The following is a 25,404-nucleotide window of genomic DNA, read 5'->3' as shown; positions in this document are numbered from 1 at the left end:
TGATAGAGTACATCGACAAATTGGTTTCTCATAAGAACATTGCAATAAGGGAGAATAAACATGTTTTTCTCGGAATGGTCCAAAGTGGACCATTTTATATATATATATATATAATTTCGGCGCGAACGGCGGCGGCCGAGATCAGAAGGGGGGGCCATCATGCCCCCCCCCCCCCCAGTCCTCGATAGATCTCAAATGCAAAATACCAAAGATAACAGTATACAACAACGATTGGTAATTTACCGCGTGCGGCACCTTACTTAGTCACGTGCTATGGTCACGTGATGGTCTCGGATCTTACATAATGGTCTTTCTAGATCTTTCTTAACTGCTGCCGGTACTTTATGTGCATGCCACGTCCGTATACAGATTACAGTACAGCGAGGTGACATTGGTACTGGTGCATATACACGTGCGTACGCGGTTTAGCATTCTTAGCAGCAGCAGGAAGAAGGGAACACGCTGGACCAACTGGGAGCAGAGAAGTCTTCTTCTTTTTGAGTTTTTCAGTCATTGAATCGAAGGCAAGTGGAGTTTAAACTTTTTAATCTGTTGTAAGCCGGAGAAACTTAACTAAGTCGAGTAGATCTAAACTAACTTTCTAACAATGTCTAACGTTAAGTTGTAATAACTGTAAAATCTGATTTTATTTTCTTCATGACACGAGGCCGGACTGTCTCACCCACGAAAAAGAGGAGAAGGAATTCGGAACTGAATGCAGAGTCACAAATATGACTTTGTAATAATTCCACAATCGTGATAAGCATATACGGATCCAGGGGGGGGGATGGCCGATGGGGAACTCTTGGCATGGTTGTAGCTCAAAAAAAAGGGGGGAAAGGAAAAGAGAGGAGAAAGAAATCATAGAACATGTAGAAAACCAGGCATTGGCATTGAGATAATATCTATTGCACATTCCGGTATATAAAATTACACAATATTAGAATTCAAATAAAAGAAATTCAATGTAATGCCAGGCAAGATAAAAGAAATAAACATGATAAAGAGCGGTATTGGGAAGAATTTGAATACCCATCATGCCCATGCATGCCAGACTAAAGAATTTGTGGAATGCTTGTCATAGTTACATAACATAGGCCTAGGCCTACAACATGTATGTTATGTAAAGCATTCACAAATTGTAGAACAAAAATAATTTGAATTGTGCAGGGTAGTAGACTAGACTCTAGAGCCTGAAAAGCAGCGATGAAATAAGGAGGAATGCCCTAGCCTAGGCAAGAGCCATGAGAGCATGTCTCCACATTCCTATTAATGACAAGTACTCGCCAGGCTCCAGATCCTAACAGTACACAAACACATCAAAGACTGAGACCTGAGTGAGACAACACATGGTAAAAATACAGGAAACTCGCCTCCTTTGACGAAGAAAAAAGAAGAGGAATTAAAAACTGCATAAAAAATAGTAGGCCTATAAATGTCAATTATTAGATTTTCATGTGCCCCCAACAGTTTTACTAAAGAAGGATTTCAAGAGAAAGAAAGAAAAAATTTACTCTACCAAATAGATCGTACAGCATGCAGCATGTACTGCGAAGCTTCGTTCAGAACTATGAATTGAATAAAAAGTAAGATTTAATTATGTACTAAATTCTTACTAACAAATTGAATCAAGTCACAATACAGGAAACAATTGTTTAATGCACATCATAGAATTAAATATACAAAGTACATGTCACTAACGTTATCTGACCCTAAATGTAATTTTTAAAATTTGCTTGCACTCTTCTTCTTCCAGTCTGGTACAGTACGCCACTGGCGTATTATCGTACCTTATTATATACACTCACATTGCCTTTTCAGGTGATTTAAATATCCTGCCCAATATAGAGTTTACAATTATTGAAAATATAGTATATGATAACTATCAAATTTTGTTATACAAAACATTTCAGCTCAGAAATCAAACTTTCATTGTTTGATTTACAAATTGATTTTTAAAAAGTGCTCTGTAAAAATTGATGTTTTATGGTCTGAATATTAAAATTTTCTGCTTGCGCTGCATGCTCACAATATTTGATTTGTCAGGTATGAACCTTGGACATAAAGAGCAATCAAGTATCTGAACATCTCGTGTGAGCTCAGGTCACATGACCAAAGTCAAAGGTCATTTAACGAACTTTGGCCATGTAGGAGGTATTTGTTGAATTGCCATCATAACTAAAGTTTATGGATCTTGTTCATGAAACATAGACATGAAGAGTAATCAAATATCACTGTTTTGCACAAGTCTGAGATCACATGATCAAGGTCGAAGGTCATTTTGGGTCAATGAACATATTTCATTATGTTAATGTTTTCTTTGTGAATAATCAATATAGGGGAAGGCGGGGTAAGTTGTGACACTTTGCATTTTGCATGTTAGAATTGATATGACTAATGGTATTGTAGAAAAAGTACCTTGCCTTTAAATCAGATTCATGGGAAATATTTTTCACCCATACATAACTTTCTACCCCCACACTGAAATTCATTGTGATCTTTGAAAAGACCGATGTCGAATGGCTCAATTTGCCCCATCTGTGGGGTAAGTTGAGCCACAAAAACTATGTACAAATGTATGCGGGAAGAACCAGCACGTAAATTTTTTTCTAAGTCTCTTTCACTTGCTAATTCTCTATAAATACTAACATCCTCTAAAAGTAAAAGAACTGTCATGTGACTTTGCACCTTTCTGCCTGCATATCAATTGCTTTTCAAGGTTTGTTTCTTTTTTTATTATACTTAACAAATTGCCATGGCTCAACTTGCCCCATGTTGGCTGGCTCAAAGTGGCCCAGTCCGATCTTAATGTGATATTTTCACATCCACACATTTCTTATGCATCCATCATGTGAAAGACTATGACAAGAATGAAGATCCATACCTGGACTAACAATATTGTTCTATTTCTTTATTATATTTAAAGAGAAATGCCAGTAGTTGCAGTAAACACTGATTTAATGAGAAAGTCTGTAAAACCAGGCTCAATTGTCAGAATATCATCGAGGATCTAGATCTGGTACAGTTACATAAACTGAACTTTGTGAAATCTTGAAATCTACGCTGAAAAACGTTCACACTGAAGCTCACCAACACAGATAGGCACATGTGGGACAGTGTATTATTATTGCTGGAATAGAGACCCGACGGACGTGACCGAATCCGCGCTTATTTTGCTTATTTCACAGCAATTAGTTTCTCCCAGAATCCTTTGGCACATATTTTTTATTCATACAAACAGACACTTGGGTGGTCATATTAGATTCTGTAAAAAGTCATTTTGAGATAGTTACCAAAACTGGAATTTATCTTTAAAGACATGTGTGGGTTAAAAGCACTGATCTATTTTACACCCTTTTTACCTTTATGGCTGAAATCTTTATTTTTCCCTCTAAAATAGTACTTTTTGTTTCAAAGTTGAAAATAATGTGTGGGGTAAAGGGTTATGTAATGGGTCATCAATACATGACACCACCACAATGTCTGACTCATTCATTTTTGGCGTAGGGGTGGTTGCTCAACTTTCTCCTATGCTCAATTTACCCTGCCTTCCCCTATATTTCAAAGTGAGCACCATTGCTATATTGAATCACATAATTCAGTTGAGACTGCCGAGGCAATCCACTGTATCTAAGTTTGATTACCATGTAGACCTATATGTTCATTGTTCATGTCATTACAGATAAATAAAACCAAACATGTCTAAGGGACCAGCAGTTGGTATTGATCTTGGAACAACATACTCATGTGTTGGAGTATTCCAGCATGGAAAAGTAGAAATCATTGCCAATGACCAAGGAAACAGAACAACTCCAAGCTATGTAGCCTTCACAGATACTGAGCGTCTGATTGGAGATGCAGCAAAGAACCAGACAGCCATGAATCCAACTAACACAATCTTTGGTATGTACATTCATATTGAAAATAGCATTACGATATCCTTGTTCATGAATCATTCTGTTCAGCCCATAGAGTGTGGCAAAATCTGCAGACTTTGGTAATCTGCTGATTAGTCTACACCCAATTCATCTACAGACCCAGTCAGCAATCTTTGAGCATAGTTTACACTCAGATTTTAGACTCGAGCAAGAACAAAGGAAATGGTCTAGTGAATCTATTGTTCTATTCTGGCTTGGTCATTCTATTGTTCTGGACCCGAGTGTAAATTCGAGTGTTAAGTACACTCAAAGAATGCTGACTGCCACTGTACTTTCTGTTTTCCCTCATCCCACATGATCTAATGCTAGTTTGTCTTTAACCAGTTTGTATACCAAGACTACTATCCATTTGGTCTAATTGCCATTAAGCCCATTTGCCATTTGTCTAATTTTCAGTTGGACTATTACCCATTTCCACTATTTCTAACACCACTTGGTTTACATAGTTAGATTTGAAACAAGATCAGGAGACAAAACTAAAGGTAATGAGCAGAAGTGGGAAATTATACCAACTGGACATTATGAGACTAACTGTTGTGTTGACCAATTGGCAATGGGTTTAGCCCATGTGGTATTAGATTTTGACATTCTTACGAAGTAAACCAGATCAATTGAATGTCGACCAGGAATTTGTACAACATTTACATGGAGATTGGAGGTACTAAAGCTTTGCTGGAATTCTTTAATTGATTCCAGTATGGAGCTTGAATTTTAATTTTAATGTGAAAAGTAAAATGACAAAAATCATATCTTCGCTAACATTTTTCATCATACCTTAATTCAATTTTGAATTCACAAGACATGTTCGAATAACATGAATTGAAAATTTTCTTAAGACTCTGTGTAAAATTGTAATGTCCAAATTGACTTCTGGGCCCCATTGCATAAGAGTTACTATTATGATAACTACGATTGGTAATACTGATCAAAATTCAACAGCCTATCAAAATCAAGCATTGCATGGCAAAATTAACCATGATATTCAACAGGGCCCTGATCATGAAAACTGTTGGAAGGGCCTGATAGAAAGCATATTTTTTAAGTCTAAATGTTGGTGTACATGTAAATGAATGATTTTTTTCCCCCTGCATACCTCAACAGATGCAAAGCGTCTCATTGGTCGGGACTTCACAGATACCAATGTCCAACTAGATATGAAACATTGGCCTTTCACAGTTGTTAAGGATGGCAAAAGACCGAAGATTCAAGTGGAGTTTAAAGCAGAGACCAAGACCTTCAATGCTGAGGAGATCAGTTCCATGGTCCTCGTAAAGATGAAAGAGACTGCAGAAGCATACCTAGGAAAGGTACGCATGCTCAATATTAAAGCATTCAAAAGAAAGATTCGAAACCTGAGCAAAGTTTGATCTGTATGATTGTTTTCTTGAATAAGTGATTGAAAAATTAGAATTTCTTGAAACTACCACATTGATTAAAGTTTTCCATGCATTTGTTAAGTTCTTGAAAAACGGTGAATAATTTTGCCCACCAAATTTAAAAGATTTTTGGTCATAAGAGAAAAGCTTTCAAGTATTAAAGTCCTATGTAAATATCTGTTTGTGTAACAGTCTTCAAAAAGTGGAGCAAATTGCTGGAAAATAACTCCCTGATTTGTATGCTTCATCATTTATTTTCATTGTTGTAAATCTGATCAAATTCCAAAATATTCTTTTTTTTTTCTTTATAGAAAGTAACAGATGCTGTTGTCACAGTGCCAGCATACTTCAATGATTCTCAGAGACATGCAACCAAGGATGCTGGTGTGATTGCTGGTCTTAACGTCTTACGTATCATCAATGAACCTACTGCAGCTGCTATCGCTTATGGACTGGACAAGAAGGTAATCACCAGACTTGGAGTAACCTATTTTTGTGTCTTCTGCATGGCAAAGTCTAATCCTTCTGATTGCAGTAATATCAACATAAAAAGTTGTAATCTTTTTGGATTAGAGACCCATTTTCTATGAGGGGGGTTGATGCAACCCCCCTCCTCCACATTTTCCACTACCAACTTTTGTAAGTGTGTGTAGAGAGTCGATGCAAATGAAGTTTGTCATCTTATTCATGAAGATATTTTTTTAGTTTATTCATAGTTATGCTTTAAAGAGACTGCAATTACTACAATACAACTACAATAACATTGTGCGATTTATGCGATGCTGATTAGCACACAAACAAACCAATTATTAAAAGAAAGCCTGTCCTGGTTAGGGTTTAGGACAAGCGGGTAGCAACTTAAATCGTGATGTTTCCAGATCTTGTGATAACTTTAATTCTAAACTTCATGTATGCATGCTTATGTTTGTGGATGTTATAGCTATAGCCAGTTCAAATAAGTACTGTAAACATCTGAAGCAGGTCATTTCATGTCCATTTGTTTTGTTTCTAGACTGCTGAAGAGCCGGAGCGTAATGTCTTGATTTTTGACCTGGGAGGTGGCACCTTTGATGTCTCTGTGCTGTCGATAGATGAGGGCATCTTTGAAGTCAAGGCAACATCTGGAGACACTCACTTAGGAGGAGAGGACTTTGATAACCGCATGGTCAAGTTTTTCATTGACGAGTTCAAGAGGAAGCAGAAGAAAGATATCACTTCAAACAAGAGGGCTGTTAGGAGACTGAGAACAGCTTGTGAAAGGGCCAAGAGAACACTCTCATCTACTACACAGGCTAAGTAGGTGCTTCGTTCTAAAAATGATTACTTGAACCCATCCTATGTCACATGATGATAATGATGCTTTCTCATATGTCTTATTTCCATTTTTCTCAGAAAATTGTACATTTCATTCACCTGTGCCTAAATGTGTAAAATGTATCAAAAAAAATCTATTCAAATGCCAGCAACCATTTGAACAATGGTAATTTGTGAATAATTTTTTTAAATTGAATGTGAGAGAGCAGCTTGCATTTCACATCACATAAGTGTCTGCATACATAATCTTGATGGATTTTCAATCATTATCATAGTCTTACGGTTAATTTCCTGCTAATTAAATGGAGTTGGGGCATCACCTTTACTACTGTTACTATGAGATTGCTGATAGTAATTTAATGCTATGTTTGTTTCCTTTTCCCTGAAGCATCGAGATTGACTCGCTTTTTGAAGGCATAGACTTCTATACCTCCATCACACGTGCAAGATTTGAGGAGATGAACGGTGACCTCTTCCGCGGAACTCTCGAACCTGTCGAGAAAGCTCTCCGTGACTCAAAGTTTGACAAAAATCAAATTCATGACATTGTTCTTGTTGGTGGCTCAACCAGGATCCCCAAAATCCAGAAGCTCTTGCAAGATTTCTTCAATGGAAAGGAACTCAACAAGAGCATCAACCCAGACGAGGCTGTAGCCTATGGTGCAGGTGTGTTTCTGTACATAATGATGTAGCATATACCGTCTTCATGCTGGCCTCGAACACCGCTACAGTCTAGGGACTGTCCCAAGACAGTAGGGATGTTGGCATCAATGTGAATTCCTGAACCTTTGATAAACCATCCCGGGATAAGCTCTCCTCGCTATAACTTTGTAACAAACTTTTGCTCTCAAACCATAGTAAGAGCAAGGGGGCAATCCCTCAACTATCGTTGTGTGCCTTTAGTGTGTGGGCACACCACTACAACACCGGGATAAACCACTTGATTTCTTTACTTCAGTTTCTTATGTATATTTTTGGTTCTTTGTTTTTTTATCAACTTTTTAATCTTTTTTTTTCAACAACACTCATTGGCGATATTATTTCAGCCATGAATAGCAATCATTTAGATGACTTTTGTCTGTAATTGTAAATATGATTGCTCATTTATACATTTCAGCTGAAAATAGTTTTCTATTGACTTTGTATAAGAAGTCACATTTTTCAGCAATTTTTTATCTGACATGCATTTTCATAATGCATTTCTTTGTAACTGCATACTCCAGTGTCACAAATTTAGTCTAAAAAATTTAGCTAGACTTGAAACTAAAAGTTGGCGATTGCTCGGTCCTAAAACTTCATTGTGAAATTTTAATAATTCATTTAATAAAATCTTTTAACCATACACCCTTGGAGGCAGGAATTTTGATTGTGAAGAGTGATAATCCATTTAGTTTCATTATTCAAATCTTATTTCACATTGATTACAGCTGTCCAAGCTGCTATCCTCTCTGGTGACAAGTCTGAAGAAGTTTCAGGTCTTCTACTTCTTGATGTTGCCCCACTATCCATGGGTATCGAGACAGCTGGTGGGGTCATGACCTCTCTGATCAAGAGGAATTCAACCATCCCAACGAAGCAGACAAGCACATTCACAACCTATGCTGATAACCAGCCAGGTGTGCTCATCCAAGTCTACGAAGGCGAGCGTGCAATGACCAAAAACAATGTAAGTTTATCCTACTTGAATGAAAATTGTTACACAGTTGCAAATTTAGTTCTTTTAACCCTATCTAGGCCGGGGTATTTTGGGAGTTCATATGGCCCCTTAAGATCTCGGCCGTTGACTGCACGATCGCGCCGAAAATTGGCACGCGGGTTGCCTGGGACATAATCTACAAGATTGTATAGTAATTTTTTTCATGCGACTTGCTATTAAGTGATTATGCTAATTTATGCGTAATTAGTATGCGAAATCATTCTTTTTCCTCTAACTCCCTAAATAAAGCTCCAAATGTACTAATTTTTGGTATAGAAACTCTTTGTGGTGTTCTTAGCAAGTGTACATGAAAAAAATTGCGGTATCAAATCATTTTCGTATATATTGTTTTTTGCAATTATGTATTTCTTTGTTTTTTTACCTTTTGTTTTTCATTGTTTTTTCAATGAAATTAGTTGGGGACTCTTCTGTGATCATAAAAAGCATAAAATAAATACATTTAGACCAGCAAAACTAAAAATAATCATGCATTTACGAATTTTGGTTGAAAACACAATTTGCATTGACTTAGTACACGAAATCACGTTTTTGAGCAATTTTTGGTCTGACATGCACTTACATTATGTTGCGTAATTTCGGAACCACGTACCCGGGTGACGCAAAATTAGTCTCAAAAGTTGCGCAAGACTTGAAAGTAAAAAGTCAGCGAGCGGCGCGGTCAAAAAAATTTGCGCGGCGAAATTATCGCGCGATTCGTTGAGGGGGGCCTCCGCCCCCCGCCCGGCCTAGATAGGGTTAATGGCTTGGCCAACCATACCAAGATTCTGGTTGCACTTTTCTTGTCATTTCTTTGTCCTCTAAGCCTCTTGATTTCTGGTATTTCTGTGCCAAGGTTTCATTGCTAATTTTCGGGTTGGCGCCAGGGTATAATAAGTTATCGTTTAACCCTAAATAGACTGGGCTATTTCGACGCCTAAAAAGACTGGGGGGGGGGCTGATTCAGCCCCCCCTTATGATCTCGGCCGTTGATCGCGCGATCGCAACGAAAATTGGCACACACATTACCCATGGCATTATCTACAAAACTGTAACATCAAATTCGGCAAAAAATCTAATGTCTCATTAATTATGCTAATTTATGCGTAAAATCATAAGTTTGCTCTAATTAATAAAATAATGCCTCTGAAATGCTAATTTTTGTCTCACAAACTCTAGATAGGCATCTGATCAAATTGATTTTAAAAAAATTTCAAAATCAAATTTATTTTCTTATGTATTCTATTGTTTTCTAAATTTCTTATGTATTTCTTTGTTTTTCGACTTTTTGTTTTTTATTGTTTTTTCAATGGAAATTGTCGGGGACTTTATTTTAACCATAAACAAGATAAAATTAATTGATTTTAAGCAGTAAAAGGAAAAATAATGAAACATTTATGAATTTTGGCTAAGAACACTATTTGCATTGGATTTGTACACAAATTCACGTTTTTGAGTAATTTTGGGTCTGCATGCACTTACGAAATGTTGCGTAATTTTGGAACCGCGTACCCGGGGGTCACAATTTTGGTCTCAAAAGTTGCGCAAGACTTGAAAGTAAAAAGTCAGTGAGCGACGCGGTCAAAAAATTTTGCGCAGCAGATTTATCGCGAAAAATGTCGAGGGGGGGGCTGAATCAGCCCCCCCCCCAGTCTTTTTAGGGTTAAGTAACAATTCATTTTTCATTGGTCCAGTGAGACTCACCACAAGCGAGAATTAGTCATAATTATGGCAATCAACTTCTGGTGGTTGACTGGAACATGATGGGATACAAGGCCCTTTTGAGACCTCAGTGGTATTATGGGGCCAGAGGTCTCCCATGATTACACAAGAATTAATGCATTATGCCTTGACTTTTTTCTCCTGTCAGAATATACTTGGGAAGTTTGAGCTGGCTGGAATCCCACCAGCACCTAGGGGAGTCCCCCAGATCGATGTATCCTTTGACATTGATGCCAATGGTATCCTGAATGTATCTGCAGTGGATAAGAGTACTGGCAAAGAGAACAAAATCACCATCACCAATGATAGAGGTATGTACATTATTACGATCTTCTGACATGCCGTCCCAAGGATTAAGAAGAAGAAGTTGTCATTTGAAAATAATCCTTTGATATATTGTGATACTGAGTGATATAGATTGTCAGGCAATCACAAATCACATTCAGAGAAAGGGTTGAATTACCCCCCCCCCCTTTTTAAGTTGGTATTAAGTCAATATAACAACACTTATGTTTGCCCTCATTAAGATCACATGTGTGGATGAAAAGAGAGTGCCCCCTGATAAACTCCCCTGGAGATTAATACATGTACCTGTAATTTTGATAATGCAACTATCATCCAAAATCTTTCTATTCTAATGCATTAATTTTAAGGGAAAAATGAATATTTTTTCATGTCAATCCCTGTGATTAAAACCAGTAAAAAGAACTGAACTGTATTTTACGCTTTGCAAATTCATATTGAGTAACTGAGTAAGAGACCCAAATGTGCAGATCGTATTTCAACCCTTGTCCCCTTCACTACAAGAAAAAGGTTTGAATGTAATAGTCTGTTTTGTTTCTGTTTTATACTAGTCTAAGCAATTGTTGTACTATTCATGTCATAAATTGGTTGTTATGCTAAGATTTTTTTTTTTTTGGGGGGGGTAGATTGAAATCAAATTGTCTCCGTTCACATCTATACATGTCACATCCGCACAGACATTTCAAGCTTAATTGAATATTTTTAAGAATGAAGTTAATGTTATAAATTTTATTTGCAAGTCAATCCCAGAGGCTGAAATTATAAATATCTTAAGGCTTCATGTTTGCAGAGATGCAGACTATAATCTGTTTCTCAGAAATTGGGCATGTAGATGTGACAGGTGTGAACGTACACCACATATTGTGAAATAAAACTTTTGAATGTCATGCAGAATGATTTTTAAGAATTAATCATATTTTTTTAAGTCTTATGATTTCTTTCCAATGCCCATGATCTAAGAATTACTATGTTTATTTGGTCAATATCTAGATTAGTTAAGGTATGGCAGAGATGAGAAGAATGGCATGTTTCCCAGGTTGAGATAAGCTATTTCCAATTTGGAATCATCTTGTGCTATTGTGCTTAGACACTTTTGAGTTGGACTTGTGTTATACTATGGGAGGTAGACCCTGCAAGGGTCTGTTATGTGCATACCAAAACATTTCATCTAGTTACTCCGGATAGTGCAGCGGACCAAAGAATGGGGGAAAAAGAGAAAAAAGTGCCTAACCTTGAAATGGGCTCGAAAGGTAATTCTGCCACATCTCAGGTATCTTATACATCTCTTCCTATTCATTCTTTAGATCGTCTTTCGAAAGAAGAGGTTGAGAGGATGGTTGCAGAGGCTGAGAAGTACAAGGAAGATGACGAGAAGGTGAAAGAAAAGATTGCAGCAAAGAATGCCCTTGAGAGCTATGCTTACAACATGAAGAGCACCATGGAAGATGAGAAGATCAAGGACAAGGTTCCAGAAGAAGACAAGACTAAGATCCTTGACAAGTGCAAGGAAGTATTGGATTGGCTGGACTCCAACCAGGTTAGTGTGTTGTTGTATTACTACACCCTTTATGTATTGAGGTAATCCATTTGTTTTTGTTTTCACAATATTCCAAGAACTGTTAAAGAATCAACTTCATACTTGGCTCATTTATGCAAGCGGGAGGAATTATATTTTTTAAAGGGTATCGAGAACAAAGATGAAAGGATAAGTTCTTGTTATAATTCAAAGACTGTTGGAAGGATCACCTTCACATTTGGTCCATGTATGCATAGGGAAGCAATGATGAGCTGAGTAGATGCATGGGTGACAAGGTCATGTAATAACTCTTAGTGACAGATCAACCTGAAATGTGGTTCATACATGCGTAGTTCGAGATTTAGTAGATTTGGGGAGGTAAAGAAGTTATATACAAATTCATGAAATGGCTCTTTCTAGTGTCACAATTTTTTGACGGATCAACTTCAAACTTGGTTCTTGTATGCTTAGTGACCATTCTCATTACGCTTTCTAAAACTAGTTTACTGGAAACCAGTTCAGGAAACCAGTTTGGAAGATTGCTTCGCTAGCATTCCCACTTGATCACACGAAAGTGGTTTTCAAAATCACTTAATGTAAAGCGATCTTGCTGCTCTGGGAATGCTCTCAGCAGGGCGACATGTTTCGCGTGAAATTTGAAACCGCAGTGTAGGCATCCGACACACACTGTGTGGGATAGCGTGCTAAAAATATGCGAAGATTGCTTCCCAAAGAACAGTTGCCTCCTCATGCTAAAACCAGTTTAACGAGGCAAAGCTATCTTGGAAACTACACCGCGAGGTGGTGTTCTGAACAGGTTTGGAGGATTGCTTTGACCGTTCTCATTACACATTAAACTAGTTTCCAGTAAACAAGTTTTAGGAAGGTAGTGAGAATGGTGTTTAAGTTGTAGGAGTCATTCTAGAAATAGTGGTCCTAGAATAACAAAAGTTATGCAGTGGTCTTAGAAAAAAAGCAGTACACCAACCATCTCTTATTTTATTTTTTAATCACAGACTGCCGAGAAGGATGAGTTTGAGCACCAACAAAAGGAACTAGAAGGTGTCTGTACACCAATTATCACCAAGATGTACCAAGCTGCTGGCGGTGCTCCTGGTGGTATGCCAGGTGGTATGCCTGGCGGTATGCCCGGCGGTATGCCTGGTGGTATGCCCGGTGGAGACAGTGGTACCGGTGGTGGCCCCACCATTGAGGAGGTTGATTAAATACACGGCCAGAAAAACAGAACAGGCATGCGACTTTCCCATCATAAAATGGCAAAATATATTCACATTTGTATTGTGCTTTATTGGTGTTCGATGAATATGTCTAATCACCTGATGGACACTAGTTCAATTACTAGTAATACATGAAATCAATGACAAATTACTAATATATGAAATCAAAGACTAATTATTTTAAGGCTTTTGGTATTAGTGAACAGTGGAAGCACAATTCAGATTTCATTCCCTAGTTCTATCACCTTGTGAGTTTTCAAAAATGATCCAAATACATCTAAGTTTGTTCAGTAAACAGTGGGATGATCCAAATTCATAAAAGTTAGCTCAACTATCAAACAGTGGGATTCATTACAAGAGAAGTGTCATTGTGTGTACTGTCTTTCATTGCTTTTATCAATTAGATTATTAATATCAAATACTCCCAAGTACTTAACATTAAAAAAGAGAAGATTTTGGGGGTGAAAGATTTCAAGAATCACAAAATCTTTTCTATTTCGAAACAGCACCATGATCCATAAAAACTTCTCAGATATTGTTTTGTATGACAGCTGAATACCTCGTGTTTATATGGGACTCTTTCATTTAAAAAAAAGTGTTGGAGATGGTTGTGCTTTTTTCTCAGGGTATGTTTATTCTATTTTGTCTACCGTGATTATTCCTAACAGGAGCAAAAAGTGAGGTCAAATGTTTGTATACATTAAGATATTTATGCAAATAACTGCCTGTGCATGTATTTACAAAATATTTTGGAGAAATGCCTCTAATGGAAGTCTTCAGATTCGCCTCATTCCAATATTAGAATGTGTGATTTATTTTTTGTGTACATTGATATACAATATGACTTTCTATCTAGGAAACATTGAATGGTATTACTGCTTATTTATAAGGGTTTTTTGCCCATTCCTATCAAAGTGTGTGATGTAATATGGTTCTTTGGTATACAATACCTTGTCTACACAAATCATGTTGCCTATTTCAAAAGCTGTAAGTTACATGTATGTATCAATTTCTTGTCAGTATTTATTTTGTTTTAAATATGTGTATCAAGTATGTTCTGTACAATCATTAATGTAAGACAATCCTGACTTCATTATTTTTCCTGTGGTTTCAAGGTATTATTTGCCCTTTTCTGAATATTTATGACTGATTGTGTCATTCCTTACTGTTTCTCGTGAATAAATAAAGTTATCAAAATGGAATACATCCATGTATCTGTTTCACAAGTAAGGTCTACATAAATATGTTACCAAAATACCAGCAGAATCTACACTTGATATCATACTTGGCTACATTAAATGTCTGTTATGATCCATGTCTGTAACCAAACAGGACTTCATTTTATTTTGTTTGAATCATATCTGTGTATACAGCCCCCCCTCACCAAAAAAATGAGCCTTTTCAAGCTCAAGTCTCAATTCATTTGATAAACTTGTATGACGTGCTCAAGCGAGTGAAACTGTTTGGAAAAAAAAACAGGATCCCTAAAAGTAATTTGGCAGTCAATATCTTAATTTCAAAAAGGAAATTGTTCCAAAAAATTCTATAGTAAATACATGCTTAACCCTATCTAGGCCGGGGTGTTTTGGGAGTTCATATGGCCGGGGGGGGCCTGGGAGGCCCCCCCTTAAGATCTCGGCCGTCGACCGCGCGATCGCGCCGAAAATTGGCACGCGGGTTGCCTGGGACATAATCTACAAGATTGTATAGTAATTTTTTTCATGCGAATTGCTATTAAGTGATTATGCTAATTTATGCGTAATTAGTATGCGAAATCATTCTTTTTCCTCTAACTCCCTAAATAAAGCTCCAAATGTACTAATTTTTGGTATAGAAACTCTTTGTGGTGTTCTTAGCAAGTGTACATGAAAAAAATTGCGGTATCAAATCATTTTCGTATATATTGTTTTTTGCAATTATGTATTTCTTTGTTTTTTTACCTTTTGTTTTTCATTGTTTTTTCAATGAAATTTGTTGGGGACTCTTCTGTGATCATAAAAAGCATAAAATAAATACATTTAGACCAGCAAAACTAAAAATAATCATGCATTTATGAATTTTGGTTGAAAACACAATTTGCATTGACTTTGTACACAAAATCACGTTTTTGAGCAATTTTTGGTCTGACATGCACTTACATAATGTTGCGTAATTTCGGAACCACGTACCCGGGTGACGCAAAATTGGTCTCAAAAGTTGCGCAAGACTTGAAAGTAAAAAGTCAGCGAGCGGCGCGGTCAAAAAATTTTGCGCGGCGAAAATATCGCGCGATTCGTTGAGGGGGGGCCTCCGAGGCCCCCCCGGCCTAGATAGGGTTAAAATTTCATTGCAATAATGGCATCCTTCGAAGTTTTACCCATTCGTGTATGAAGTATTGACATTTTTACAGCAGATAAAGGAACTTCAGTTCTAAGCTGCCCAACAATATCCTTTTTCTATCATGTATGTGATAATGTTATGATAGAGCATCAGAAATTACATTTTTTTTTCAGAGATGCTCTTTGTATACATATATTTTGTGACATCACTGCTCAGTATTTTCATATACCCATTTTGAAAGTAACCTGCAACCATATGCTTTCTTCCAAATGTGAACCATTGGCAATATTAGAAAATAGAATGACTAAGCTACTGAATATGATTGGATGGTGTTGGTGTTGATGTTGATGGTGCTGCTGATGATGATGTTGATGGTGGTGTTGATGACGAGGTTGACTTTTGCAATGAATACGATGATAAAGAAGATAAATGGAGGGGATTAAAGAAAATGATTGAGAGATCAAATGATTATAAAGATAATATAAAAACAATGATGAAGGGGAAGGTATTGAAGAAATCAAAGATGAACAGAGAATGATAAAGATGACAAGTATCGAGTCCAGGGATGAGCAAAGGGGAAAGGAATCCTAATTGTAAAATAGTGTTGATGGCACTTAAATTATACAAGGGGTATTTTCTGAGGTGGAATCCTTGCTTTCTATCGATCTGTCATCTTGTTGCTTCTGTAAAGGGAGAGTTCACCAGAAAAAAAAAACTGAAAATTTGATGAAAACATAAATTAGAATGTAATATGAAATGTGATGTCATTTGCAAGCAGAGCCCATTATGCTATAAAGTATATTCCATTATTCCCAGTTCGTAATGGTTCATAACAAAAGAAATTCTTACCAAAGTGGGTATCATATACATGTATAATGAATATAATATAAATAAGTTTCAATTTTTTGGAGAAAATTTTCATTTTAGGAAATTTTTATCACTGGACCGATGGGATAGCTGCTTGCATGTGACACAATTCAGACTGGTTAATCTTCACAAACGTGTTTGTTTTTATTTCAAACCAAACTTCAAGCTAGGGTGAATTTTCCCTTTCATCCATTCTGCAACCACAAATAATAGTATATCGACAAAATTTTGAAATACTATGTCAGCACCAAAATCAACATGACTGGCACTTATTTCATCAACAACCTGTCTAAGAAGAGTCCAAGAGACATTAAAATGTACAACAAAGGGATATATTCTAAACGACCTTAAAATTTCATTTAAAATATAGAAACAAGACAAAGAAAGGATATTCAAACATAGCAAAACCTTTGTTTTAATAATTTTAATTTACATTACATACACACTTGTATACAAAATTCCCTGTAATTCATTACAAAATTATGATATTACAGGTATAAACATGACTGTTACAATTTTCAGCAGGTTTTTAAGGGTGAAAAACAAACATAAAATCCTACCATGAACATTTTCTATTGAAAATATTGTTCTCTTACATGCAGGAATGAATAAAATAGTACAATTAATACATATACATATCTCTCATAAGGCAATTAGAATTACATTAGTGGAACAAAATTGGCAAATAAAATACCAGGTTGTCTATGATTCTATTTATAATTATTAAGAAAAAATCTCAAAAACATGATATAGTGTAAATCAAATAAGCACTGAATGGATACAGCAGTCTACTTTGCACATCAAGATTTGATTGCTTGGCGAAAGACTCAATTAATGCACTTGATGCCAAGGCTAAATCTTCTATAAATTGGATGGATTAACCATAATCTCAGTATACAAACTCAGTATACAAAAAACAATCCTTTTAATAAAATGCAATCTGAAAATCAAACCATGATTGTACTGATTTAAGGTATTTACATTTTCTAATGCACTTTGTCAATCCATAGGGGTTTGCTTTTGAAAGACTTTCCATAAAGAAATTGATAATACCACACTCTAAAAAAAAACTGTTTGCTAATATCTCTCTATAACATTGATAAGTATAACTTGTACATGTACAATATATATATAAAAATACCTTATCTTTACTCATTTCTATTATAAATTGCTTACAATATACAAATTTGATAATGTCTCGTTTTTGTCTATAACAAGAAACAAATATTCTTCATCATTTCCAATCACTTGTAGGTCCATTGAGTACTGTAAATATAGGATACTCCTAGAATATCTGCATGGTTTTCTATTGAAGAATAAATTAAACCCAAAATCGGATGCAATTTCAAAGAAGCAGATATCAGTAAACATGGAAAGTTAGAAATACTTGGACAAAAAATTATCTTTAAAAAATGTCATGTCAAAAACAAAAATCATGTATGTAAAATATTTCACTTTGGGAAAATATAACACATGGACATATGGACACATATGATTTTCACACATCTTGAAAGCTCCCCATCCTGCTTGTAATATATGTAATAAATTCAGCAAAATTAGTTGACTTGCAATAAAGATTTTCCCAAGAGATATAAAGACACTCAACATCAGGCAACGGCTGCATTATAGCATCTTGATCATAGCAAGAGCCTTGAGAATATCGGATTTTCATAAATGATTCATATCAATTTGAAGGTTTGAATTTTATTTTCAATCTTACACGCGATTCTTCTATGATAATATGATTCTAATTGGTATTCCAATCAAATAAAACATCACACAACAGATTTCTTTTCAGAATTGGTAATCAGAAAAGAAAAATATCCAATATTCTCTCATTTCCCTGTATGACCAACAACATGGCCACCATAGTAACTTCATATCATTAACTGATATCTTCTTAAAAGTAATATCAATCATAGCAGATAAAAATGTCATTGTATACCAGCCTTGTAATGACATAAACACAAATATTTGTTGATATAATAGTTCAATTAATTTTCTGTTTTATAATTCTTCTTTTTATCAGTCTCATAAGTTAAAGATTCATGTTCATTAGATTTTTCATTGTAAGAAATCAGAAGGATCACAATCTCATAACCCCCTACTGAAATCTTTGAAAAATTACGAAGTAGCACTTATCACTTTTTCATTATCTCATGTAGTATTCTTTCATACCGTACATTGACATAAACATTTAAGTTCTACAATTTTTTATATAAAATCCATCAAAGCATGACCAAACCATACACCATATTTTTATTTACATTAACCTGTGTTTAAAATAAATATATGATATCTACAAATTAAATCACATATTTCAGAACAAAAGACACAAAAAAATTGAATCAATCTGGTAAAACATTAATATTTGCATAAAAATAAATTGGAGTTGTAGAATCTCATTTCATAAACTTAAAATGATTTTAAGGGAAATGTTTAAAGCTACTTAATAAAATTGCAGTGTTGTTCTGAGGAAATGCCAAATCGAAGGCAGACCATGATCTATACAGTCATTTTACTATCCAAACATAGTAATACATAGAAGTACAATAAAGATAAATATTAACATACATGTACATCTATAAAGCACACTATAAGCTAACGTAACTTTATTTTATAATGATAGTGAAAAGGCAAAGATATTGATGTAGAATAAAGTCTGCTTAAAGGCTGATTTTTACAATTCAAGCTTATACGTTATCACTTGCATAGTACAAGATAGACATGGGGCCCGTTTCATAAAGCATTTACAACTGTTGTAACTTTGCCATAATGGCAACTACCACAGAAACCTTGATTCTGATTGGCTGCTGAGCCCTGTTACCATGTTAGTTGCCATTATGGCAAAGTTACAACAGTTGCAAGTCCTTTCAGGCCCCTGGAAACTTGACTGCAGAAACATCTGTATTTTCCAGTAGATGCAGTATAAAGGTACCACTCAAATTCAAAGCCACAATTGGTGCATCAATTTCACCCGAGAATTGCACATCATCTTCATATTGAATCACTTTCTAAAATTGAAGCATTCTAAATGAGGATTGAGCAATCACATTTCCAAATGGAAAATCAGAAAACATTTCATAGCATATCCCACAAATTCTACAGTTCATTCCTTAAAAGATTTGCTAATTTATACAATAATTCATCAAGCAAATTCTCAGAAACTGTTCATTTATGGTGTAGATATTCTGTTCCAGATTCACATATACATTCAAAATTAGTATAAAATGTGTTTCTTTAGGTGTCAATTTAATCTCAAACAATAGGTGTGTACACAATAATAATTCAGCCTCTACATACGGTCAACGGAAAGTATCTACATGATCGATATTAACAATGACATAATAATTCATGATAAATTTGAAAAAAATATATATTATGCAGCTCACCACCTGTTAGCTCTACACATATTACATTACAAGTTTTATAAATATTTTATTGTAAAGCTCAGTGATCTTGATGAACATGTTTGTGATTGATTTTGATATGTCTTGTCAAATAATAATAATGTGTCACAATTACCCACTGAGTGCATCCATTAACTAGTGCATTATTACTAAACGGAGAGAAAAACATAAAAATACAGGTAAATTTTCTTACAAAAGAAAGGAGTATATCGGCAATATATACATGTAAAAACAAATTTAATATGAGGTATGTGAGGATTAAGTAAAATGTAACACAAATTGCATATCTTTTGTTATGTCAATTTTGGTTGTGAATATCTAAAGAATGAATGAATAGTATCTCCCTGTCTGGTCTGATCTTGTTGAATCTACATTAATCCTGTCCTACTGATGACTTTGTCTGTCTAATTAATGAAATAAATACTAGTGTTTATAATCAAATAATGTGCTGTTAATCTGCACCTAAACACTGTTGCAAAACAAATGTGAACATATCATTTTTACTTTACCCATTTGTAAAATATTTGTGTGTTGTATTTTTTGTTGTTCAGCGTTGAGAATGGGGGATAATAGATACATCCCGAGGTGTCAAGTATAATGGTACCAGGAAAAACTGACTGCACTGATCACAATTAACTTGTATCAGCTACCCATACTATACTCATTATTGGCTGTTCCTGTTTCCTGCCTAGGACAATACAATCAAAGCAATAATCTATGAGTCATAGTCCTCTTAAAAAGTCTACATTAAAAAACACACACAAAATAACGCTTACTATAAGCATGCAGTGTATGGCACATTTGGGCACTGCAGTGATATTTCAAAGGCCCTAAAAGGTATTACAAAATAAATCAACATGTTAGATTAAATATATATAGTATAATGAATATCACACCATATTCAGACATATATTAATTTATATTAAATAAAAAACACAAAAAGCGATTCTTCTATATGTCAAAGCATTAGTGTATGATAAATATCCAGTCATATAAGTTTGATTGAAGAATAAATCCACCCTTAATTTGGTTTGATAAAATAAGAAAAATGACAAAAAGATATTAATGATTTAGCGAAACCCATCAAAGAACCTGAACCTGAAATATTGTATAATTCATATAATAAAAATACAAAAGAAATAGTGAGTGCCTTATTTGAATATCTCTGTAATGTACTTATATTAAACTGTTTTATGAAAAATAAGCAAAACATTACATTTTCGCTCATTACTTTCTCATGTCAAATTTGAATGAAATTTTCTGCATATGCTTGTTTGATTTTTTTTTTCTGTTCATTTCTTTGAGTTAGGATGGTTTTGACCTTTAATACCTTTCTATCATTTTTCCTGCTTAAAAAGGCCAACATGGTGACATGTGCACTTTCTGTTTAAAATAACATTTGATTATCAAAGAAAATCATTTTAAAACACATTGTAGATCTATACACAACATAAAAAATCTTGATTTGGTACTAGCTAAGGCAAGTACTATGATTTAGTCAGTCTATGAAAGAAATTGCACATCTCTCCCAACTTATTATTTCTACTATATCTACTGAGCAATCGTGTCCTACAAAAATATACATATATAGTTCTACAATTGGTATTTCACATTCTACACTTCATAACCTGTAACATGTTGACAAGGCATTCAAACCACATTGTACCAATGGGCATCAGGAGCTAGCAAAGTGTTAAGTAGATCATCCATCTACTGTATAAATGACACATATCATTTCCCTTGAATGTTTTCTTATTATGTAAATTATTTGAATTTTTTCCATCAGCTTTATCATTCAAATTGGCTACGTAAACAATTTCATTCACTGCTGCGTTTTGTACTTTGTATTGATAAGGTTTTTTTCATGCATTATGTCTTTATTGTCTATATGTCACAGTGCACTAGTCACAAGCTTTAGAAATGTACTTATGTGTTTACCTTGGAAATAAATGTTGAATTGAAAGTTAGGTATCAGGAACATGAGGATATCAATGAAAATGTGTCTAGAAATGAGAAATTTGCCAATTGGCATGAAAAACACCCTGGTGATTTTGAACTGATGACCACATTTCCAGGTCAATGTACTGTGAGATCAATAGGAAGTGTAAAAAAAAAAACAATTGCCTATGAAGTCATATAATTCTCCCTCAAGTGGTCACAATTCATAGGTTCCATTCCAACATCCAGTCGATCCAAATTCAAATTTTATTCAGACAAAAAGATTGGATCACGAACAAACTTAAAAGGCACCTTGCTGAAAGACGTTACCCGATATTTTTGTCGTTTAGAATGCAGCATTATGTAATTCCGCAACCTTCCTTAACATGGCTGTGTGACTGGCGAAGAGAGGGATCTTAGAGCTAACTCGTTGCCACCTTACACTCTGAGCATCATCACTGGCCTGTCGATCAAAACAAAATTAGACATTACTTAAAGGAGGAACCTCTGGTAGAAGTATCAGAGAAGGAACTCTCCTCACTTTAAATCTTATGAGAAATCCAATAAAATAATCATATTCTTTTATTCATTCATTTATTTTATCAATTTTACTTCACATGAACTTCTAGAGCTATAACATGAGAGCATTCTCACTATTAATTTGAATTAACATAAACAAATCAAACCAAAAAGAAAATGAATGAATGAATTGTTTCAGGAAGGTCCCACATATAGGGGTCATAGTAAATGGAATGGTTATCTCTTGTTTGGATAAAAAGAAATTAGTGACAACTGCTCTCATGAAATATCTACACACTTAACGTGACTGCCTTATAAACCAGGAGCATTTTTACAGAACACGTTGGGTCATCCTTGATGAGTGGCCATTGATGACAGCCAAAGCGTACAAGACAAAAACTCGCGGATATGCCAAATATTGGAAACAGTGTAATAAGAAGTGTTGGTAAATCATTATATAGAACCATACGATTATAATCTCTGTCAGTACAATTAAATAATTTTGTTGCGCAAGTCTGCGGCTTCCTGAAACCAGTCCAAATTATTGACAGATTTCGCTTAGATTGGCACCTAACAGCATCAAACAACAAATACTGCATGATATAGTACTCCGTATAAAGACATCTTTGATTTCATACACAATGGTATCTCACCTCAAGATTGAAAGACCCAAAGGCAGAGCCGTCTTCATCATGGAAGTTCATAGCAACAGTTTCCATCCAAGCATTATCTGTGTTCCTTGGATCATCCACATAACCCTTGTATACCTATATAATAAACAAAAAAACAAAAAAGTAGTGAAATTAGAGTTTCTAATCTTAATATTCGCCTTTGAAGGAGAATTAAGTGAGCAATATGGGAACTCTTTCTCAATTACACATATTCCAGTCAAGATTGTATCAGGGTCTACTGAAGACCAGAATTTTTTAATGTTAAAACATAACTCCCTTTTAGGGAAGTCCCCTTGATAATTATAGACACAAGAGATTGGCAGAATATTTGTTTATATTTTGTTTTGCTTTTTTTCTTTCGCTTGATAAGTAATTAAATACAATCTGAATGTATCTCAGTCACTTCTACTGGAAGGCTTGTCTTACCTCAACCCCATTTAAGAAGAGTTTCTCAACATGTTCTCTGATGTCAGCAGCCTCTTCTTCTGTCTTGTTGAGAGCACCCAAAGCTTCTTCTCCAAACTCTCTCCTCAGCGTCTCACTGACCAGAGCACCAGGCTCTACCATACCCTGGAGTAATATTAAATGGGCAAATCCACATAGACAATTAAGACTTTTGCTGGCTTTACAACTTGCTTTCATTTTAATCATTGAGTACTACCAAAAATGTGTGCATTTTGTAACCAAAACTTGTTTGAGTCCTCAAAATGTTATATCACTATCTGATATGCTCAATAAAATTACCAGAAAACTGAAACCATTTTCACAAAATTAAATTAAATCAAACATGCTTACACCCATAACATCAACCATGGCACAATTCCTGTTTGTATTAAAGCAATGTGTAATCAACAAAATTGAGTGTTCAGGACAACAAATAAGATTATTTTGGCTGAAAATATGAAGAGAATCAATTTTTTTAGTAACTATATAAATGACTTGTGGCCTAAGGCCCATCATTGATAAAATGAGGCAGAGAATTCATTCACAATACTTTGAAGTTAACACTTACATGTATATGAAGGACTAATGTAAGATTTGTAGATTTCAGACATTACTTTTTCATAAAGGCATTGATAGCTATGCACATCATTTCACAAATGCCTGATGAACTTGCAAATGTATAAAATATTTCCAACCAAATGTGCATTGTTTCTCTTATTTGTATATCCCATTCATGCATAAGATTCTCCATATACATATCATTTCCAATGTTCATCATATACACAACATTTACAAGGTGCTTACTATGGGTGTTTCTATGGTTTATACTTGGGATTAAAAGATAAAATAAGAAAAAAAAATGTGGAAGGGGAAATGACACAGCTAATGCAACTAATACTAATAATCAAAACTGGTGTGAACATCCAACTGACCAACCCACAACTGTGCTTTGAATCATCTATTAAACAAGTAGGTTTTGAGTAGGGTTTTGAACTGATTCACAGACTTGGCAATATGAATGTAAGATGGTAGCCTGATCAATACGCAGTAGAGCACATCCACTTGGCATGATCTGACCAATGAAGTCATGCCTTTTATACCGCACGCAACTACACTGTAGGCATTTAAGTGCGACTTTAAGTCATACTTCAATCTTTGCGAAACATTCCCCAGATCTTAATAAAATATTTGTGAATCAATAAAAATGTCTACTTACCCCTGGTATTGCCCATTGCTGGTTATCTACTCTCTGTATTGCAATGAATTCTAAGACTGGTTTCTCTTCATCCATCAAGATGGTTCCATCTGACTTCCTCTTCCATCTAAAAACAAATATACAATATTCATCTGAATCAGTAAATTATCATATAATTAGAAGATATTAGACTGAAAAAAATCCCTCATTCTTTAACATATGAATTTACACACAAGTATGGATCACTTTCTTTGCATTTACATTGAAACAAATTGCTTCATTGGAAATAGGAAAAGATGGGAAATAATTAAATAATGTTGATTCTCAAAGGTCATTGTCATACATGTCCAAAATAGTATAACCTACCGGAGTGATATTTACAAGAATGATTTCAATTAAGAGTCTTAACAAGACATAAAACTTAGATTTTAGGAGCCTTTCAAACATAATAGAAATTAGCAATTACGAATTATGATATTGGAACTTAGTCTTGAAAAAAAAATATCTGGAAGGTTGTTTAATAAAAGCTTAACAATAGTCCAATCAATTGAGGGTAGTACGTACAGGTATACTTTCCTAATTGTAGCAGGGGGAAATCCTTGCGATGTTTCCAAAAAATCTGTTCATAAGTTGCACATGACTTTGCAAATGATAAGAACATGTAATTCGGTGCTAAATTTGAAATCAGGCAAAGTTGTTATGTTGATATCAGTTCTTCTTGTTACCAAGCTTTTCAACAGCTATTTGTAGTTTGTTAATGTATTTACCTTGTTGCTATTGGGTCAGCTGCATGGTTAGGACCCCATCTTCCTAGTAGACCCCTACCAGAGAGTCCTGTACGTCCTTTGGGATTTCTGCATCATGAATATAATCAATACAACAGAATTCAACAACATATTGGATTGAATGATACAAAATGTTTGTTTGTTCTTTTTTTTCAA

The 25,404-nt window shown here is 35.0% G+C and overlaps 2 protein-coding genes across 8 annotated transcripts in view; one reads left to right on the top strand and one right to left on the bottom strand.

Annotated features, from left to right (window-relative positions):
- The first annotated feature begins 330 nt into the window (after window positions 1-330).
- On the top strand, window positions 331-14,424 carry LOC121411173 (heat shock cognate 71 kDa protein-like). 2 transcript variants are annotated; one of them, XR_005969433.1, is made up of 11 exons: window positions 331-524; window positions 3,683-3,903; window positions 5,040-5,245; window positions 5,626-5,778; window positions 6,327-6,610; window positions 7,017-7,294; window positions 8,056-8,294; window positions 10,192-10,354; window positions 11,651-11,883; window positions 12,879-13,392; window positions 13,437-14,424. XR_005969433.1 is itself a non-coding variant. In XM_041603737.1 (10 exons), the coding sequence occupies exons 2-10, from the start codon at window positions 3,699-3,701 to the stop codon at window positions 13,086-13,088; spliced, it is 1,971 nt and encodes a 656-aa protein (XP_041459671.1). In that variant the 5' UTR covers window positions 331-524; window positions 3,683-3,698; the 3' UTR covers window positions 13,089-14,424. The 2 variants fall into 2 exon arrangements, 1 of the variants encoding a protein (XP_041459671.1); XM_041603737.1 differs by having other exon boundaries at window positions 12,879-14,424.
- Window positions 14,425-20,990: 6,566 nt separating this feature from the next.
- Window positions 20,991-25,404, bottom strand: part of LOC121411172 (transient receptor potential cation channel subfamily M member-like 2) — a 52,750-nt gene continuing 48,336 nt past the window's right edge. For all 6 annotated transcript variants that reach the window (XM_041603733.1, XM_041603731.1, XM_041603734.1 and 3 more), the window contains 5 exons: window positions 25,231-25,317; window positions 24,485-24,590; window positions 23,251-23,394; window positions 22,807-22,920; window positions 20,991-22,097 (listed from right to left, as the gene is read on the bottom strand). In XM_041603733.1, coding sequence (XP_041459667.1) covers window positions 21,981-22,097; window positions 22,807-22,920; window positions 23,251-23,394; window positions 24,485-24,590; window positions 25,231-25,317 — 568 coding nt within the window. In that variant the 3' untranslated portion in view covers window positions 20,991-21,980. The remainder of the gene's footprint in view (window positions 22,098-22,806; window positions 22,921-23,250; window positions 23,395-24,484; window positions 24,591-25,230; window positions 25,318-25,404) is intronic.

Source organism: Lytechinus variegatus, chromosome 3 (assembly GCF_018143015.1).
Source record: "Lytechinus variegatus isolate NC3 chromosome 3, Lvar_3.0, whole genome shotgun sequence".
Classification (NCBI taxonomy): domain Eukaryota; kingdom Metazoa; phylum Echinodermata; class Echinoidea; order Temnopleuroida; family Toxopneustidae; genus Lytechinus; species Lytechinus variegatus.
The sequence above is the reverse complement of the archived record's forward strand: the minus strand, read 5'-3'. Positions and strand labels throughout refer to the sequence as shown.